Here is a 20364-nt window from a genome sequence, read left to right as displayed (position 1 = left end):
ACTTGGTTTGAGTATTGCCTTTGCCATGTACCTTAGGTGTCATCTGACCCTCCTGCCAGTCATTTATTGACTTGTAAAATGAATAATCGACATCTTTTAGGGGTTATTGTGAACATGAATAATAGAAGTGAAGTTCTTTATGTAGTACCTGGCTCAATACACTTAATATGTATTAAAATACGTCATACGTTTTAAAAATTGTTTGTTGGTGGTGGAAGTTGGTAATATTCAATTTATGATTTATGAATCTGTTTTCTTTTCTTTTCTTTTAATGTTTGTTTTTGAGAGCAAGTGAGCAAACAGGGGAGGGGCAAAGAGAGGGAGACAGGATTTGAAGTGGGCTTTGCACTGACAGCAGAGAGCCCAACGTGGGGCTCAAACTCACGAACTGTGAGATCATGACCTGAGCCGAAGTCGGATCCTTAACCAACTGAGCCACCCAGATGCTCCTGAATCTTAGTTTTCTAACCTGTAATAGGCTACGAGCCACCCAGATGCTCCTGAATCTTAGTTTTCTAACCTGTAATAGGCTACTAAGACTTTTAACTTGGCTTCTCAGCTGCAGAATTTTAATTTTATTAAAAGGTCGGGTGTTAGATATGGTTTCAAGGGAGATGTGATCAGGGTTTCCAAAATTTGAAAAATGGACAATAGTGATAGTAAATGACCAAAAATTAATATAAATATCAAGGCTTGACTCCTGAGTGTATACTAACTATAAACAGTATTTAACTGTAGTTAAAAATTAACTATATACCATCACCTTTGTTTCTCTACTGCTAGAATAATGTGCTTAATTTTCTCACTTTGATTAAAAGGGGAGATGGTTTGATTAGAGGTTAAGATGTTTGAAAAAAAAATCTGTGGAAAATGTATGTTATTTAAAATTTAGAAAATAAAACTCATAAATAAAACAAGTACTTTTATAAAGTTGCAGTTATAATCCATTTAGTAAGATTTTGTTGAGAATTCACTTTATGCTAAGACTTGTAATGAGTCTTAAGGATGTCCTGAGAACATAACAGATAAAGTTGTGCACATGGAACTTATTATAGTCTAATGAATGTCACAATCCTCTTGCTGGGTACATCACAAATAGTCTGTAACTGTGTGTGCATGTGTGTGTGTGTGTGTGGGGGGGGGTCTGTATAAAGGAGGTGTAGGGCTCTGTGAAAACACATGTGCAGTTTAAGAAAAGTCTACTCATTTTTCCTGAAGAATCGGCAGTGTTAAAAGCCTCCTGAATCTTAATGTTAGCAAGTAAGATGTAATTCCCAATAACTTTCAGCTAGCTCCTTCCTTTTTATAACTTTTTCCCTTATAGATCTTTCTAGGCTTAATATTATTCATTCCTTTTGTCTCTTCTGCCCTCTACTGTTATTTTTTAGTTTCTGTCTTCTTTTGTCTTATATTAATTTATTTTGGTTTTATTATAGCTTTGTTTTTATTATGACCTGTTTCAAATATATTTTGAGAGTAAACAAGATAGAAGTTAATTACTATCTTTCACAGATTCAAAATCCTTCTTAGCAAAACAACAAAAAGTCTATACTCATAAATATACATAATTTCAGAAGGTCATTTTCTTATGAATAAAATCCTTGCTGTGAGGGGTTTTGTTGTTTATTTTGTCCATTGTTACTAAGTAAACTGTTCAGTATCTTTTTTGAAATGACTTTAATTGCAGATTTTTAGCACTAAAAAGAAGAAAACCTGCTAAAACCATTGATTTTTCAGGTTACACGGGTAGTATTATTGTGGGTGAATAATCACTTCAATGACTTTGAAGGAGATCCTGCGATGACTCGATTTCTAGAAGAATTTGAAAATAACCTGGAAAGAGAGGTAATATTTTTGATGAAAAAAAAGTCATCAATTTTAAGTTCATTTAACTCAGCCTATTTTTGAAACCACTCTTTCTGAACTTTTATAGAAAATGGGCGGACATCTAAGGCTGTTAAATATTGCATGTGCGGCTAAAGCAAAAAGAAGATTGATGACATTAACAAAACCATCCCGAGAAGCTCCTTTGCCTTTTATCTTACTTGGTGGCTCAGAGAAGGGATTTGGAATCTTTGTGGACAGTGTAGATTCAGGTAGCAAAGCAACCGAAGCAGGCTTGAAACGAGGGGATCAGGTATATTTCTAAATCCAAACTGAAGAGTGATTATTGGTGCCTTTTTCTTCAATCAGTTGGGATACTGAAATGAATTTCATAATTTTATTTTTAGATATTAGAAGTAAATGGTCAAAACTTTGAAAATATTCAGCTGTCAAAAGCCATGGAAATTCTCAGAAATAACACACATTTATCAATCACTGTGAAAACCAATTTATTTGGTAAGTATTTTTGCATACTTTAATCTGTCTACTTTTGGTCTTTTTTTCCCCACATTTATGTCTTAATCATGAAAAAAGTCATTTTTATAAGTAATATTTCAAATATAAGGATCAAAATATTCACAGTAAAATGCATAGATACAGATAATTATGTAAGCATGTATGTAGATCTAAAAATCTAACTTGAGAACCATAAAGATTATTTTTATTGATAAATGTTTAAATACCTATTATTTTTAAATACCTAAAGATTTAAAGAGTGTATTTAACTTAGTGTGACTGGAAGTGACAGAGCAACACAACAAAGAAGATTCTTGTGGTCATTCATTGGAGTAGTATTTTTCCATGGGATTACAGTTTTGATAGTTGAAGTATACACTTGTCACCTGTTCCTGAGTCCTACAATTTCCTTTGAATTGTTTGGATTTCTTATAATGGGTGTTTTATGGTGTTTATTTCCATTTTAGTATTTAAAGAACTGCTAACAAGATTGTCAGAAGAGAAAAGAAATGGTGCCCCTCACCTTCCTAAAATTGGAGACATCAAAAAGGCCAGTCGCTACTCCATTCCAGATCTCGCTGTAGATGTAGAACAGGTGATAGGACTTGAAAAAGTAAATAAAAAAAGTAAAGCTAACACTGTTGGAGGAAGAAACAAGCTAAAAAAGATACTTGACAAGACTCGGATCAGTATCTTGCCACAGAAACCATATAAGTAAGTGTCTGTATGAATTTTCTGTGTGTTATTTTATTGTGTTAAAATGATATGCAAAGGTAGTGATATAATTGATGTTTACGCATGTTCTCAGGTTTTATGGCTGACCTGTCTTAGAAGCAAAATTAGTAATGATTTTAATCTCATATGTTTGCCACTTACTTGCCCAACCCAAGCTTTATTAGAGATAGTTTAGCATCTCCTCGTTTTTTTTTTAATCATTTGTACTTAAAAAAAAAATAAGCATGTGTGTTTGCTCATGTTTCACCCATGGTTTGGAGTTGTTTTTGCTACATTTCTTTGTTTCTGGATATCTTGTCTACCATCACTGTCTGCCCTTTGTCAACCAATCATTGCTTCTTTTGGTTGCTACTACTCATCCTTGCCATTTTCTTTTTTCCTCTCTGTTTTCATTTATTTAACTGTTTCCAAGATATCACCAACCAAGCACAGAACTCCTTTCCTTCCTTCCAGTTGCCTGGACAGTCAGAATGTCAGGTATATTGTTGAATCTCTTCTTGGCTGCTTATTTATCCCAGGAGCTCAGACTAGACAAAGTTATAGGTGTCACACTTTTTTAGTCTTGTTTGTTTGCCTGTTCGCTTGGTTATTTCTTCATTTTAGCTCCTTCTTAGTCTAGAGATCTTTTATAAAATTCAATTACCATTAGCCAAAGTTGTTTTTCTTTTTAATGTTAAATAACAATGATGTACCAAATGCATTTATTACATATTCCTCAAGCTACAATGAACGATAAGTTGCAAAACATGTAGGTATTTTCTTTCTTTGATAATTGAATGGCTCTTCTAGAGGAACAGTAGATATTCAGAACTACATCAAACATTTCTTAAATTCCATTTCAGATAAAAATTTTTATCTACAGATTGGAGAGATATGGTCCAAATATAGTATTGATGGGAGAGTCAAACTTGTGTTGTCCCCACTGAATATAATAACTGGTGGTTTTGTATCAGTTTAAAAAGACTTCTACAATAGAGTCCTAAGGATAAGCAATGAGTATGATGGTTTATTTATAGACTTGAGAGCATGTTTATATTGAGTAATTTTTAAATAAATGATGGATTAGGCCTGTTAGCATTACAGAAAATAGAAATTGATTTTTAAAATGACCATTCTTGATAAAAATTTTAATATAAAACGGGAAAAAAGAATTACTTAAATGTAGAATTATTAGCAGCACAATAACAACAACAACACAATCTGACAGTCATATTGGACCATGAACCTTAAAAAAAAGTCAAATAAAAGTCAGCATGAGCCTGGCAAGTATTAATAGAAATGTGACATGGAAAAACTGGGATATAAGCCATCCACACTACAAGACATTGGCAAGGAACACAGTATGAGAATATTATGTATAATTTTGTTTTATATGTATTTAAAAAGATATTCAAAAGCTAGAGAAGGGAAAAGAAGATAATAAGATGTGTTGATTTTTAAACACTGAGGAAACATCTTAATTTGTATTTAAGAAAATGTAAGCTGGTGTCTGACTCTTGGCTTTGGCTCAGGTCATGAGCTCACAGTTTTGTGAATTCAAGCCCCAAGTCGAGCTAGAGTGAAGCCTGCTTGGGATTCTCTCTCTCTCCCTCTGTCTCTGCCCCTCTCCCACTTGCACTGTCTCTGTCTCTCTTGAAATAAGTAAACCTAAAAGGAAATGTATGTCTCATTTTAAGTATTTTATTGTAAAAATTATTTGAAATAATTCATGTATATAATGCAACTGAAATGAAAAAATTATATTTAAAAGCAGGCTTGGGGCACCCGGGTGGCTCAGTCGGTTAAGTGTCTGACTTCGGCTCAGGTCATGATCTCGCGGTTCACAAGTTCAAGCCCTGCGTCAGGCTCTGGGCTCACAGCTCAGAGCCTGGAGCCTGCTTCAGATTCTGTATCTCCCTCTCTCTCTGCCCCTCCCTCCACTTGTGCTGTGTCTCTTTCTCCCTCTTTCTCAAAAATAAACATTAAAAAGAAATTTTTTTTTTTAAAGTAGGCTCAGTAAACTGTAGGATCTATTATATGGTATGATAGACTTACTACTAGTTACTACTTAAATTTTGCTCTCTTAGAAATCAAAGATTTTTACAAAGATTTTTTTTTTTTTAACAAGGCCATTAAACTAGCCAATGAGGCAGATTTTCTAGATATACCGTGTCCCTCCCTCCCGACCCCCAACACTGTCAGTATTACAGAAGTTATGATGCTGGATGGTGGCAAACGGGCAAGGATAGGTATGGGAGAGGGATGTGAATAGGGTGAGAAGAAAAGGGTGAGGCAAGAGGATTATAGGAGTCAGATCTGGTTGTCAGGTAAGTAGAGAAAGCGTGATGAATACTGAGAAAAGAGAGAATAAGTCAATAAACTATAAAATCAACGAAGGCTAAAAAACAGTTTCAGTAACCATGAGAAGAGTTGGAGAGGTCAAACAATAGATATGCTCAGAGAGGGACTTTTCTGAATTAAGTCTTAACTATAAAGTAGTTCCAATCCAAGAAAGTATCCTCATGTCTGTGGATAACAGAGATATATAGGCAAGAGTTATTAGATCTTCATTTTAGGTGTGAAAATGTTGCTGAGAAACATTTCTTAAGAAGGCAGCTCTAGTGTTTTTAGCCATTTGTGGCCATCGTGACCCAGTTGGCTCTATATCTTTGGCCCGAGCCCATAATTGTTGTCTTATGTCCTGGATTACGTCTGATACTTTTGGCAATAAAGATGGTTTTATGTGGTTGAGAAATGAAATTCTACTAATGTGAAAGTTTTAATGTTTCACAGAACATTAATATTTCTCATCTTTATGTGCATGCCTATATGTGTTTAAATGGAAATTGGATTTTGTCACGGACTTACCTATGAATTTGGAAGAATTTACACTAAAATCATCTTTAATTTTTCTGTCGACTTTAAAAGAAATATCTTATCCTTGTTTCTTTAACTTTATAATTTCCATCCCCCCCCACAAAATAAAGAATGCTATTATATATTTTTTTTAATTATCATAGCCATTGAAGATAGTAGGTATTATGATCAGGCTCTAATGTCTGAGAACCTAACTGATGCTAAATGTCTTAATTTTATTTATGGCACCTTGGATACCCAACCAAAGAGTTTTCTTTCTCTTCATTTCTAATTTCTAGAAATTAGAACTGTGACCATTTGCTGATGATCTAGTTGTTTTGTATGTGTCCATGTTTATTATTTTAATTTTAAAGTCTCTTTTGGAAATAGTGTGCCCTTCAAATCTAGAAATTTTTAACTGTTATTAAATCATGTTTTTAAGAATTGTCCACAGTAACACGTTTTATAAAGGTAAATGAGTTTGTAGCTATCAGTAATAAGGAGTATTTCTCTGGGAATTTAAATGTCTAACTAGAAATTTTGAGTAGAGAACTAAAAATAAAACATGAGTCATTAATTTCCTTTGCCTCTTCTTTGATGCTAAGAAATATTACCATGGACCCCTGCTTTTTTATGCTTTGTATAATTAAGAAACAATCCCGGTGTCAGGGTTTCTTTACATTTGACTCCATAGTGATCTCATTTATTTCTCTGAAACACTGGAGAATGAAATTAGGACAGTTTGGATTTTTCTCCTCTGTTTTACTCTGTTTCTTCAGTTCTTAAAGATCAGATTATAAAATGATTTATCATTCTGATACGTAAATCACCAGTCGAGTGAGACTAAATACACTGTTTTTAATGTGCTTATTCTTAAATCTATTTCCAGGAGTAACTAGAGCTTATCTTTTCTTGACAATACTGAGAGAGTACTAATATTCTTTGTCTACTGAAAGAGGCATAGGTTTTAGGGTGACATATGCTTAAGAAACAGCAAATAAGTTGAGTTAGATAATGCATAAGCAGTAGTTGCTACTGAATTTTCAACCAAATTTATCAATGGTACTTTTAAATGAGCTGTCTTATACAAATATGTTTTATTTATGGTCTGTGTCTATTATATATTGATGAGTTATAACTTTTTACTTGTGGATCATTTATTCTCTAATTCTTCTCTTTGTTCAGTGATATTGGGATTGGTCAGTCTCAGGATGACAGCATAGTAGGATTAAGGCAGACCAAGCACATCCCAACTGCATTGCCCGTCAGTGGAACCTTGTCCTCCAGTAATCCCGATTTATTGCAGTCACATCATCGCATTTTAGACTTCAGTACTACTCCTGGTGAGCATCGCCTGTGCTGCTTTTGTTTTCTTGTAGTAATCTGTTTTCTTCTAACATATGGTAATGCTGTATGTTCTTGGTTTGGCATGGATTGTGTCAAATGCTCCAAGTCAGAATGAACCTTAAATTTCAAACCACTGGAATCAGTTCTTTCTTATTCTTCAGACTAATTTGATATGATCCTGGGCAAATTAATCTCTGAACGTGTTTTCTCTTTCATAATAATAACACATACCATGCCAGTTATTACTAGGTCATGTTAAATAGAGTAAAAGGAATATATTAGATTAGCTTAATGGGATTTTCAATATAATAAAGATGAACTTTAGATTTAAATTTTTCCCTTTTTTGCTACCAACCTGAGAATTTTATGTGCTGCTGCTGTGTACTGATGTTTGTATTTGTGGATCATTCAGGTATCTGTGGGGAAAAATATGTTCATGCAGCAGATCAGTATGTTGACTTATAGAATCTTTGAAGAAGGATTGTAACGAGGGAGAGATGCAGGTTTAGCATTTATCTTTTCTAGGGAGGTTTTCCTGATTACTTCACTTAATTGTATTACCATATGCTAAAATCCTTTCCACTTACATATGGCTTTTCTTTCCCCCAGACTTGCCAGATCAAGTGTTAAGGGTTTTTAAAGCCGATCAGCAAAGCCGATACATCATGATCAGTAAGGACACCACAGCGAAGGAAGTAGTCATTCAGGCCATCAGGGAGTTTGCTGTGACTGCCACCCCGGATCAGTATTCGCTGTGTGAGGTCTCTGTCACACCTGAGGGTGTAATCAAACAAAGAAGACTCCCAGATCAGCTTTCCAAACTTGCTGATAGAATTCAGCTGAGTGGAAGGTATACAATATATCTGTCCTATTGGATTTCTTTAACCCCTCTTCAAACCCACACCAAAGTCTAAGAGATGAACACTTTCAAAGGGTTTTTAAAATGAGTAAGTACCCCTGCAAACGAGAAAGAAGACTTATCCCATTCTCCAAGAATTGGTGAATCAAAGGAAATGTACCCAGTAGACTGCTGACCCTCACAAGGATCTCTTAAGACCCTTTTGAAAAGGAGAGCACTGTGACCTGAATATTGTTATTGGCTGTCAGGGCACAGGCAGTCACTTCTTACACTGGCTGTAGGACACCAGGCTGGTGAAGTCACAGAGCTAACGCTGATTCTCTTTCCTGGATGTGTACATTCACAAACATGTTTTTAAATCATATTCTGTTGTCAATTGCTCCTGCCTACTCAACTTTTCTAGGAGCTGCAATTGTTTAGATGGAGATATCAATGACCATGTGGCTGGCTAATGCTGCCTTTTATTGTGTGCTACACTGTGAAAAATACCTCGCTCTAGAACAAACTTTTGGTTGCTTCAGAGCTTGGTCTCCTGCTGCATAAGTGCTTATATCACATATTACTTGCAGGGTAACATTGTACCTGATTTTGTCAGTCTCCTGAATTTCCCTTGATAATATGTAATGTGTGTCCTCAAACCACAAATTAGTGAAAGTTGAAAAAGCAGTTACCTTTTGGCTCTAATTTAAAGACTAGATTCTGCACTCACTGAATATTAAGTATTTTCATAAATCACTTTTTTTTTTTTCTTTTTTTCTTGCTGGATGGAGTCCAGCAAATTCTTTTTGTACTTGAATTTTCCATAGTATAAATCTGATTTAATTCATTCAAAACTTCCTTTTTCTTGCTATCAACTACAACTTTATTACTCTTCTTCACTTTTACTTTATTTCCAACCCTGACACCAGCAGTTAGTGTTGTTTTAGGAGATCAGTTTTTCTCATTATCATTTGAAGGCACATTGCTATATCTGTAACCATGATGGAGTTCTACAAATCTCCATTGAGGTGCAGATTCATGGCTCACAGTCAAGAAAATTATATATGAATACATGTCATGGGCTTCATGAGTAGTCAAAACTGGGAATGTTCAATCTGTGGATGTGAAGGCCTCAAGGTATGTGTTTTCCGTCATGGTCGCTTTGGTGAAAGATGCAAAAGGCCAGTTTGGCAAGACTCCCACTGGGCTCATTCTGCTTCTGTCTTTATGGAATTTGGCTTAGGAAAACATCTGTCTACTAAACCAAAAAAACAACCCCACAGGGCAAACATATGGATTCTATTTTCAACAAGTTGTTTACAAAGAGAAAGGAGTAATAATGAGTTCTCGTCTCTGTCACTGATAGTAACTATTCATTAATATTTGGGAGCCTCTGTTTCCTCATCTGACAAGAATAATACCTGCCCCACTTACTTGTAGGGTTTTTGTGAAAACCAGATATTTAAAAGTTAAAGATGGGGGCGCCTGGGTGGCTCAGTAGGTTAAGCGTCCGACTTCAGCTTAGGTCATGATCTCGTGGTTCATTAGTTCGAGCCCTGCATCAGACTCTTCGCTGACAGCTCAGAGCCTGGAGCCTGCTTCAGGTTCTGTGTCTCCCTCTCTCTCTCTGCTCCTTGCTCTCCCCCTCCCCCCAAATAAATAAACATAAAAAAAAATCTATTTTGGCATTATTGTACTCATAGTATCAGATAGAAGGGAATATCTTATAGGTTTCTTTGGTATTTGAATAAGTTGGTTCAAATTGGATCACGTTTACCTATTAAATAGTTACAGACTCTCTCTAGGAAAACAGGGTGATGACCTGTGTCTGATCTCTTCTGCCTTCCTTAGACCCTGTTTTCTTATTTAAACTGAAATTTTAAATTGAGCTATTTTCTGTCACTTTTAGCAAAAATACATAAAATAATCTGGAAATCAGGGAAGGGCAGGAGAAAAATACATGACAACTGGTACAAATGAAATGACATGTGATTTATTAGCTCCCATCAGTGACTTCCTGATAGGTGATTCTATGAGTTGGTGACTGGGGCAGCAGCTGTATTCTCTGTCCTTGTACAAGAGAATTCTTCCATCACTCACAGCCTATTCTTGCAAATGTTGTCTACAAAGTAGCATCATTCTTTCAAGTAATGTCATGAGACTGCTGCTTAGGCTTAGAATTGTGTGTTTTTCACAGGTATTACTTGAAAAACAACATGGAGACAGAAACTCTTTGTTCAGACGAAGATGCTCAGGAGCTGTTGAGGGAGAGTCAAATTTCCCTCCTGCAGCTCAGTACTGTTGAAGTGGCCACACAGCTCTCTATGCGGAATTTTGAACTTTTCCGTAACATTGAACCTACTGAATACATAGATGATTTATTTAAACTCAAATCAAAAACCAGCTGTGCCAACCTGAAGAAATTTGAAGAAGTAATTAACCAGGAAACATTTTGGGTAGCATCTGAAATTCTGAGAGAGACAAACCAGCTGAAGAGGATGAAGATCATTAAGCATTTCATCAAGATAGCACTACACTGCAGGGAATGCAAGAATTTTAACTCAATGTTTGCAATCATCAGGTAAGTGAGCATACAGGTCCTAAGATTCAATTCAGTTTGCAGATCAAAAATACACATCAGTCCAGGAACACCGTATAATTTCTATAAGTGTAGTAGCTTTTGATTGAATCATATTGAACAAGTCCTTTTCTCGGAATCCAATGATTCTTAATTTAAAGTCTCTGGTGAGCTACATGTAGAGCCCAGAAAACTCTATTCACTACTTTTTTTAGTTCTGCGACTTAGGGCAAATTATTTTAATTTCTCTAGACATGAGTTTATTTCTCGTAAAGGAACAGTGCCCCAAAGAAGGATCAAGTAGATTAAATGATATTATGTATGTGGACTTCTATCAGCCGGCACGAGGCAGATGCCCACTAAATGTTCATTTTCATTTTCTTCCCGTGTAAGTGCTTATACTGAGGCCGGAAGACACTACAAACTGAAACAATTAGCAATATTGCTATTCACGGTGATTATGAATCATTGTCTCTCACTAGGAGTTTGATCATATTGTCATTACTGTTAGGACTTTTATTTCATTCCTGTAGGATACTTGGCCAGTCTGTTTTATCACCAGCCTATGTGCCAAGCGCTTCTCTGCGCATGGAAGCAGAGCTGCAAAACAGATGCTACCCTCATGATACTTCACATTCCAGTTGTTTGTCCATAATAAACAGACTAGAAGGGTCTGAAGGGTAATAACCCTTGGCCCTGACCCTGCTTCTGTCTTCAATTCTCATTACCCAGAATTATTAGTAGTTTCTTATGAATCCCATAAATTGCTATGCATATACAGCATAAACACAGAGGTATTATACGTTTATAAACAATATGCTATTTTTACTTTCTTTGTTTCGTAAGAATGAGTCATTTAATTTCCTTTTTTTCCTTTCAGTGGCCTAAATTTGGCACCAGTGGCAAGACTACGAACCACCTGGGAAAAACTTCCCAATAAATACGAAAAGCTGTTTCAAGATCTCCAAGACTTGTTTGATCCCTCCAGAAACATGGCAAAATATCGCAATGTCCTCAACAGTCAAAACCTGCAGCCTCCCATAATCCCTCTATTCCCAGTTATCAAGAAGGATCTCACATTCCTTCATGAAGGTAAGTATAAAGTAGATTTTCTGTCTTCACTTGTGGAAGCACACAATAAATGAATGTGATAGGATTCCCTTTTTCTTCTTTGCCAATTATAGGAAATGACTCAAAAGTTGATGGGCTAGTCAATTTTGAGAAGCTAAGGATGATTGCAAAAGAAATTCGTCATGTTGGCCGAATGGCTTCAGTTAACATGGACCCTGCCCTCATGTTCAGGACTCGGTGAGTGTGTCCTCTTCAGTAACACGTGTAGGCTTAGAGAAGTTTGGGTTTAGAGGTCTCCTAATAAATGAGAAATTTTTGAATATTTACATTTGTAGCTTGGCAGAAATTTTATTAGGTTGTGGCGAGAAACCCCTGAGCTCTAATTTGAAATAAATGTCTTATTCGGCCTCAGGTGCACTTTTGACTGTCCGTAAAAAACAGTTTGTCCTGCAGAAATTTTTCATTTGACATGAGGTACAACTATTCCTTACTTGTCAGAACACTGGATGGTAGAGCTTAAAACTCATAACTGATAGTATGAACTAAAATATGTAAAGAACCCAAACAATATGGGCTCAGTATCCATGCAATGGATTTAGTTGGCAGTGTAGTCAAAAATGATTAATCCAGTGAAGGAGAGGAGTTCTTAGAACAAAAAATTAACCGTATCTGTCTCTTGAGCCAGAAAAGTATTGCGGGTACAGTTGTGTGTGTGAGGTGATTATGCAGTTTAATGTTTGTGAGCTTCTAGTACTGCTTATCCAAAAGTCTAGTCCTTTCTTTCTGAGCTTGTGATCTTTCTGTCTCTCTTTCTACACCCATGCTTCAATCTCCATGGCTCTCACTTACAGGAAGAAGAAATGGAGGAGTTTGGGGTAAGTGGTGGAGACCTTGCAAACCCACACACAATTCTTATTCTGTTCATTGCATTGTTTTCTTACCTGCTGTATTTTCTGATGCTTTGCATTTTCTCTTAACCCTCTTGCTGACTTCACGTTTAATCTGTTGGGGCTTTTGTTTTTGAGGTCATGATCCATGAGAGCTGTGAAGTGGTTGATGATTGTTCTGGGGAACTGTAGGCCAGGCATACTTCTCAGTCTTCAAAAAGATTTTATTTTAATATGATTTGTGTACTTGGAAATGGAGAAAGCCTAATGCGGGGTTACGGGAGGAAGAACATTAAAAGGAAAAACTGTGCAATTTAAATACTATTGCACAGATATTTAAGTAAATATATATAATGTAAAAAGTGCCCCAAGGTGTTAAAACTACAGTTTTTACAGCTCAACTAACTACTGTTTTCATTCTATAAACCGATACTTTTTAAACATAATTCTTAACAATTCATGTGCTAGTTTCTATATATATATATATATGTTTACATTTGCATGATCATTTTATTAACAGATTGACCCATATTACTTTAAAAACTCTTTCACTCAAGGAAAAAGAAAACGATTGTGAACAGTGTAGCTAATTTTATTTAAACTTATGTAAAATATCCTCTTTAGGAGAAGTAAATTTCATGTAAATCTCAATGATTTTTAACTGTGTATTGCATGAGCTCCTATATATAATCAGTATTTGCTGGCTTCTATGAAAGAACTGCCTTGAATGCTCTGTAGATGAGAAAAGCAGAATTTCCGAGTTGGACTAGAAACATATATATATGTATGTTCGTATGATTCTTTTTTAACTTGAAAAAATTTAATCTATATTAGTCTATATTTCCTTGTAACAGTTTACTTACCAGAATGAGGCATGTGATCTTTTGAACGCAGAATACTTGTGTAAGTCTTGGCATGTTTCAAATAGATAAAGGAACCCCATGGTAGAGTGAGCTGCATATCTGCCTTTTCATCTTCCAGGTCTCTCAGCCAGGGTAGTACAAATGCAACAGTGCTAGACGTTGCTCAGACAGGTGGTCATAAAAAGCGGGTACGTCGTAGTTCCTTTCTCAATGCCAAAAAGCTTTACGAAGATGCCCAAATGGCTCGAAAAGTCAAGCAGTACCTGTCCAATTTGGAGCTAGAAATGGATGAGGAGAGTCTGCAGACCTTATCACTGCAGTGTGAGCCAGCAACCAACACATGTGAGTTTTTCCTTAAAGCGGCTGCAGAATCTGAAATGCAGATTTGTTTCCTGAGCAGTGGTATGGGCGGCGACAAGTGGGGCTTAGCGCAGAGGGGGCAGTAGCATCCTGGCAACATACTAGCCCCTCCCTTGAATGCTGCCGTTGATCCCATGCAGTACTGGCCTAGGCCAGGCCTCCCGTCCAACTCACTTGGCTTGGGCAGGGTGACCACAGAGACTTAGGGGGACGGCTGTTTCCGTTGTGTCTTTGTTGTCTCACAAAGATACTTCCAAAGTGATGGGCAACCTGAGAGGCGAGAGTGGTGAAGGGCCTGCCTCGTCAGAGGGGTCTGTGACTAGGTGCACCTGCTGCCTTTTATACCCTCAGCCTGACAGCGCCGGCAGGAAGTTGGCCTGGCACAGGAAGCAGTGGTTCTGCTGCACGGTACCAAAACGCAGCCTAACGTGTAGTTTCCCAGCCTTCAAAAATCTGACCAGGCTAGAAATGGGGGCAGTTTTCTGCTTGTTTTCATCTGCATTCGTGTAAGATCGAGGCATTTTCCATTTAGGACACTTCCGGGTCTTTTATGGACAGGTTTGAAGATACCCTTGATAGAATTTAAATGTTAGATGAGTTGAGAAGATTCAAGTTACTAGATTTTCCCAGGACGCTGAAGAGCTTGTCCTCTGGAGTCAGATTGGTTTGAGTTCAAATCCTGTTTGTTTCTCCAGATAGCATCGTCCCCTTAGGCAACTAACTTGAGCTCCCTAATCCTTAGCTTCTTTACGTGTAAATGGAGGAAGTACATCCGTGTCATTGAGTTGTTTTGAATGTTAATACGTTATACATACAGCATTTTTAATTGTCCTATTCAGATTGTCTTCTATATGCCATGGAATTATATAATCAGTCTAATATTCAAGCAGTATTGGTTGCTATTGGCTAACATAGATAATTTTACCCATAGGAGAGAATTTAAGAGTGAAAAGATTACAGTTAATAAATACCATTTATTAAATAAAAACTAAGCTCATACATGTCAAGGAATTTTGACCTCCATTTTGAAAAACAATCCTAATAATTTTCCTGTTGTAGATTTTATCATATATTTCTGCTTTTTATATACATTCACACAGCATATTGAACTCTCCACATTTTTCTACTTTTATTTTTAATGTGGTATTTAATAGTATAATCATCATTTGTGACAGCTAGTTTCATAAAGTAAATATCTTTGTCCTGTCAGGCCTATATTATTTTCTGTAACTAGGGTTCCCTCCCACCCCCATTTCTGCCCTTTATGTGGATAACAGGAAAAAGACATGATACACATTTTCGTGTTCTAAAGTGTAGAAAATGCTTATGCAGTTCTGAACTTGTATATAGCTACTAACTTCTGAAATTTCTTGTTCTGTTTTTAAACTAAACAATTAACAGTGCCTAAGAATCCTGGTGACAAAAAGCCCGTCAAGTCTGAGACCTCCCCAGTGGCTCCAAGGGCAGGGTCGCAACAGAAAGCACAAGCCCAGCCACAGCCCCAACAGCCACCGCCACCACATAAAATCAACCAAGGACTGCAGGTTCCTGCTGTGTCCCTTTATCCCTCGCGAAAGAAAGTACCCGTAAAGGATCTCCCACCTTTTGGTAGGTGATTCAAATCATATCCTCTTTTGAGGCTATTTGGTGTCATGTTTTTCAGATTAGGAAAAAATCCTTATCTTGAATAACTCTAATATACTTGAGTCTCTATTTGATTGTTACCTCTTAGTAAAACATTAATGTTCAGAAAGTTGAATTTTACTGTTACCAGTGGAAGGGACTGTTTACTGTTTATTCTATAGAGTGTCTCCTTGAATCATGCTCATTTGTTATTGGGAGGGGAGGGCGTGTGAAATGGGAGTGTTAGTATATATCTATTAGTTTTGTCCCTTGTGTAAATGGTACAACAAAGTTACATTTCATAAAATGTATGGGTTCTTTTTTGTACATTTATGTGAAAGGAAACAATGTTAATAAAAGGGGGAAAAAAAACCTTGTGGTACAGTTTACTTAGATAAAATAGGGTATTGGTCACTGAGCTATTCCTACCCAGGGACACCCTGTCCTTATGAGGTGGGCAAGAGTCTTCCGGTAGGTCCTTCGTATACTTTATCTTTGGCTCTTTCTTCCTGGTCAGCATATATGCCATTTGTTGAATTTGGGGAAGAGTGACAAAAGAATATTTTTGCTTGACATTTCCCCTTTGATTTGTATTTGTATTTGTATTACTCTCCCTATCACAAACTGAATTACAGGTTTGTCATCTTATTAATATTCATATCTTCCTAAATCCCCTGCAACCTGACTTCTATTTCCTCTTTTACACTGACCTTCTTATATGGAAGTTTATCAGTCTTTCTTTTACTTAAATATAACTTTTTAGCCAAATGTGTAGGTGTGCCTGAATATAAAGCACTTTTTTAATCTCTGCATAATGCTGGCCTTGGAATTTTTTCCCAAATCACAACTATTTATTCGTACAGCTTTAGTGTAGCTAACATTTTCATGCATGTTGTGTATATCAGCATGTATATACATAAATATTGCTTTAAAAGTGGTCTTTAAGTAACTGTATTAAAACAAGATCAGATGTTTACATGAGGTGAAATGAAGGCTTAAATCTGTGTTAAATTTCACCGCCTCCTTTTTAATGGATCCTGGTAAGTCTAAGAACATTAAAACTATTGACTGAGGCAGTGTCAGGTGTTTTCAAGTATTTCTTTGTCGTTCAGAAATAAGGCAATTGAGAGCGCCTCATAAGAATACTAGAGGCTTTGTAAACTATTTTAATGTGACTCCCCCATTTCTAAAAATATTTCTTGGGGGGAATCACCTTATACTGGGATATGTAATCCTTTTCTTCCACCCTCATCCTTCTTGATCCTACGCTTGGCACTAGATCACTCCCTTCTGAAATCGTCTCCTGTGGTTTCTGTGACACAGGGCACTTCCATGGGTCTACTTCTGCTTTTCTTGCATCTACTTATTTGATCGAATATTAACTTCATGGAATTCCCTAGAACGTTTTTATTCACTTTTCTTACTACCTCTGGTTAGCTCTTGGCTCGTTAGTTTTCTCCCATCATTCCCACTTCTCCTGAGCCAACACATCCAGTAATACCAAAATACCTGTTTGAGTTCACCAAAATACTCAGCCTTGAATTCTAATAATAAATATTCTTAGCTGATCACTTTTGTCCTAAATTCTAATATTTTCAAATTGTTCATTTTTTTTCTTCATTGTTGTCTGATGTCAACATATTGTTGAATGAATGTTGATTAAGATTTAGAATCTAAAGTAAAATATCAAAAGCAGTCTGTTTCTAGCACTCCAGCAGATACCAGTCAGAAACCACATTACAGGTACTGTGTGCCTTCTGTAAGCTTGCTGTTTATACCATGATGATATTACAAGCAGGTTGAAACTAAATGTAATATTAAATCATCCAAAAAGATTTTATTCATGTGATTCCTTTTTACTCATGAAAATACATATTTCTTTCTTTCTTTTATAGGCATATACTCTCCACAAGCTTTAAAGAAAATTCTTTCTTTGTCTGAAGAAGGAAGTCTGGAGCGTCATAAAAAACAAGCAGAAGACACTATATCAAACGCATCTTCCCAGCTTTCTTCTCCTCCCACTTCTCCACAGAGTTCTCCAAGGAAAGGTAGAACTAAATTACTTACTGTTTTCCTTTATAGCAATCTATACATTTCAGCTGCAATAAATTCCAGATTTATATATCACGTCATTTTTGATGTTCGGGTCATTTAAAATGATGTCCTATATAATGCCCAATGGATTCCACCCCCCCCCACCCCTCCGGTTTATAAATTTGGAAGAATTTTGGTATTTCTTAATAGTAAATTGTGTTAAACTACATAATGCCGTTTAAAACATATATATATGGTTTTTATTGATTGTAAGTGTGGAAATAATTTTTATAGTAAAAGGTGTTCTAACTAAATATAATTATATAACATCAATTGCAGAGTAGAAAGCTTTAAAAACATAAGAAAACTAATATCTTCCTGATTTATTTTTTCATTGTATTAACACGGGTCTTGATTATCTTTTTTTTTTTGTTGCTATTTTATTTTCAAAGAGATTAAATTTTTAGGCAAACTCACTTCTTTATGTTGATGCTTTCTTATATTAAAATAATAGTAATTTTTTGCTGAATAACCCTCCAAGTTCCTTTCTCTTTCTACCCTTTAACTGAATGGGTATAAACCAGTAATAAATGGCTAAGACAGTTTTCTCTAGAGGAAGGCCAAAAAGATGAATAAATTGTTAGATTTCACTGACATAACAAATACCTTTTCAGCTTTACTTCTTAGATATTTCAGACATGGATGCATTTTGTGTGCGTATCAGTCTCTCCTGTCCTTGTTAAATGGATACATCTAAATTCTTTTCTCATCCTGTTGTTAGGTGGCAGTGACAATCAGCTGAGATCTTTTGGCTCCGGGCAGTTGGACTTAACCAGTTCCTCCTCTTCTCTTGGAAGTGAGAACAGTAACAAGAATAACAATGCTCCACGGACCTATGGGATAGGTGGGGTTTACAGAACCAAAGACGGGGTGGGAAAGAGAGGAATTTTCTCATTATTAGTTAAGGAAAATGGGAGAATTCCTCTAAACGTCAAGTGCTCCACCCAAGTGATTATTTTTCTAGAGGTGTTTTTTTGAGAGGACTGTTCAGGGAACGCTTTAAATCTTGTCCATCAGAACTTTCAGTGTCCTCTAAAAAAAGACTTCTCATAGATGAATGCATTAAATCTTATCAAGACCTGTGCAACCTTTAAAAAATAAATCAGGAATTAACAAGTTACTGAAAGGATGGGGAAGTACTTATAGAAGGTAAATTAGCAACATTTAGGTGTTCTAGATTTAATTTTTTTATTAGGTAAGTGGCATTGAAAAATCTGCATCGCATACACATGATCATATAAAACCAGTATTTTAAGTAATGTGAGATCTATAGTAATATTGTTTAAAAAATGAGTACTGAGAAAGAAGATTTGAATTTTTTCATTAAAAATATCAAGACAAGCACCTCTTTCTTTGTGGCTTTCAAAATTATTTTTAGCAGCAAAGGAGAGTTAAGGGTCCTTCAGGACATCTGTTTAGACATAGTGATGGTCTAGGGAGAAACTGGAGATTTTTGCACATTACATCCTCCAAAACAATTGGCTTCTTTGCGATTCATCCAATATAATATTAATACTGAAAAACAAATGGCAAAAACCCAAAGGTATTTTCTTCAGGTATTTCAGGTATTATTCTTATATGTCCACTTGAAATGGTAAGACAGATAACTTCGAGCTGAATATTCTCTGCCATAAAGTTCTAAAAATTAAAAACTTCATTGGAGATTACTGACTTTGCAGTTAAAAAAATACTTTTAAACTTGATCATACTTATTCTTCTTAGTTTCTTTTATATAGACTAATAGTAGTATTATTTATACCTAAAGGAGCTAAGAATAGTCAACTAGTGCCATGATTTCTGCAAAAACACATAACAGTGTTTCTTTTTTTCTTCTTTAAACTTTCATGAAACATGTTAAATTTCATTTGAGTAAAAGTTTACCTTACCAGTCACCCAAGTCTCCACAAGTAAAATGGTTTTTCCCTCACTTCAATGGTGGTACCTTTGGCCTGCATTTTGGTTTTGCTTCTATTTGGTAGACTTCAGTTTTATGTTGTAAACCTATGGTGTCTAATTAATATGGTCGTTATTTCCCATGCAGGCTACACTCTGGCTCCCAGTGGTACTGTGGATAATTTCTCAGATTCTGGTCACAGTGAGATTTCTTCACGATCCAGTATTGTCAGCAATTCTTCCTTTGACTCAGTGCCAGTCTCGCTGCATGATGAGAGGCGCCAGAGGCATTCTGTCAGCATTGTGGAGACAAACCTCGGTGTGGGCAGGATGGAAAGGCGGACTGTGATTGAACCAGACCAGTACAGCTTAGGGTGGGCAGCGTTTCTTTAGTGTTCTTTTACATTCCTTCTTCCATCCTTTAAAAATTAGTCCTTTATTCTGGATGTGGATTTCTGTTATTTTACCTAATGCCCAAGGAATGCTCACCCATCCCAGTTCTAATTTTTACAATTTCTAGATTAAGTTCCGTGCAATCTTTGTTGTATGCACTGCTTTTCAAGTTAGCTTTATTCTTGGAATACAGTTGCTCTGCTAAGGGAAGAGGCTGGTTTCAGGATGTACCAGATCCTGTGTGTGCGCTGCCTCCCTGAAATCAGATTATGTTGACTCGTCCTTTAACCTTCTAAGGAAAGGGTTCCTTTATTATATATAAGCAAGTTGTTGTTCTTTTCCCTCTGTATTGGTGATGACAAGGTGAGCAAACTGGATGTGGCAGAACCGGCCAGGAGAATGAAACTCGGGGGTGCTTTTATCCTCTTCCTGTGATGAAACAAAGCCACCTTTCTGGGGGGGAGAAAACGTATTTTGGTTTATATCATAGATTAACAATCTTGCACT

General features: G+C 36.2%; 1 protein-coding gene across 13 annotated transcripts in view; it reads left to right on the top strand.

The window, feature by feature from the left end:
* Positions 1-20364, top strand: part of RAPGEF2 (Rap guanine nucleotide exchange factor 2) — a 253639-nt gene that overhangs the window by 228055 nt on the left and 5220 nt on the right. For 5 of the 13 annotated variants that reach the window (XM_007084219.3, XM_042983675.1, XM_042983678.1 and 2 more), the window contains 15 exons: positions 1738-1845; positions 1934-2137; positions 2232-2340; positions 2808-3054; positions 7096-7253; positions 7867-8107; positions 10293-10676; positions 11554-11765; positions 11858-11981; positions 12596-12619; positions 13613-13836; positions 15256-15462; positions 17373-17525; positions 18293-18415; positions 19613-19838. In XM_007084219.3, coding sequence (XP_007084281.1) covers positions 1738-1845; positions 1934-2137; positions 2232-2340; positions 2808-3054; positions 7096-7253; positions 7867-8107; positions 10293-10676; positions 11554-11765; positions 11858-11981; positions 12596-12619; positions 13613-13836; positions 15256-15462; positions 17373-17525; positions 18293-18415; positions 19613-19838 — 2744 coding nt within the window. The remainder of the gene's footprint in view (positions 1-1737; positions 1846-1933; positions 2138-2231; positions 2341-2807; positions 3055-7095; positions 7254-7866; positions 8108-10292; positions 10677-11553; positions 11766-11857; positions 11982-12595; positions 12620-13612; positions 13837-15255; positions 15463-17372; positions 17526-18292; positions 18416-19612; positions 19839-20364) is intronic. The other 8 variants (XM_015538436.2, XM_042983677.1, XM_042983676.1 and 5 more) reach the window with 3 other exon arrangements.

The sequence above is a fragment of the Panthera tigris genome, chromosome B1 (genome assembly GCF_018350195.1).
Source record: "Panthera tigris isolate Pti1 chromosome B1, P.tigris_Pti1_mat1.1, whole genome shotgun sequence".
Classification (NCBI taxonomy): domain Eukaryota; kingdom Metazoa; phylum Chordata; class Mammalia; order Carnivora; family Felidae; genus Panthera; species Panthera tigris.
The sequence above is the reverse complement of the archived record's forward strand: the minus strand, read 5'-3'. Positions and strand labels throughout refer to the sequence as shown.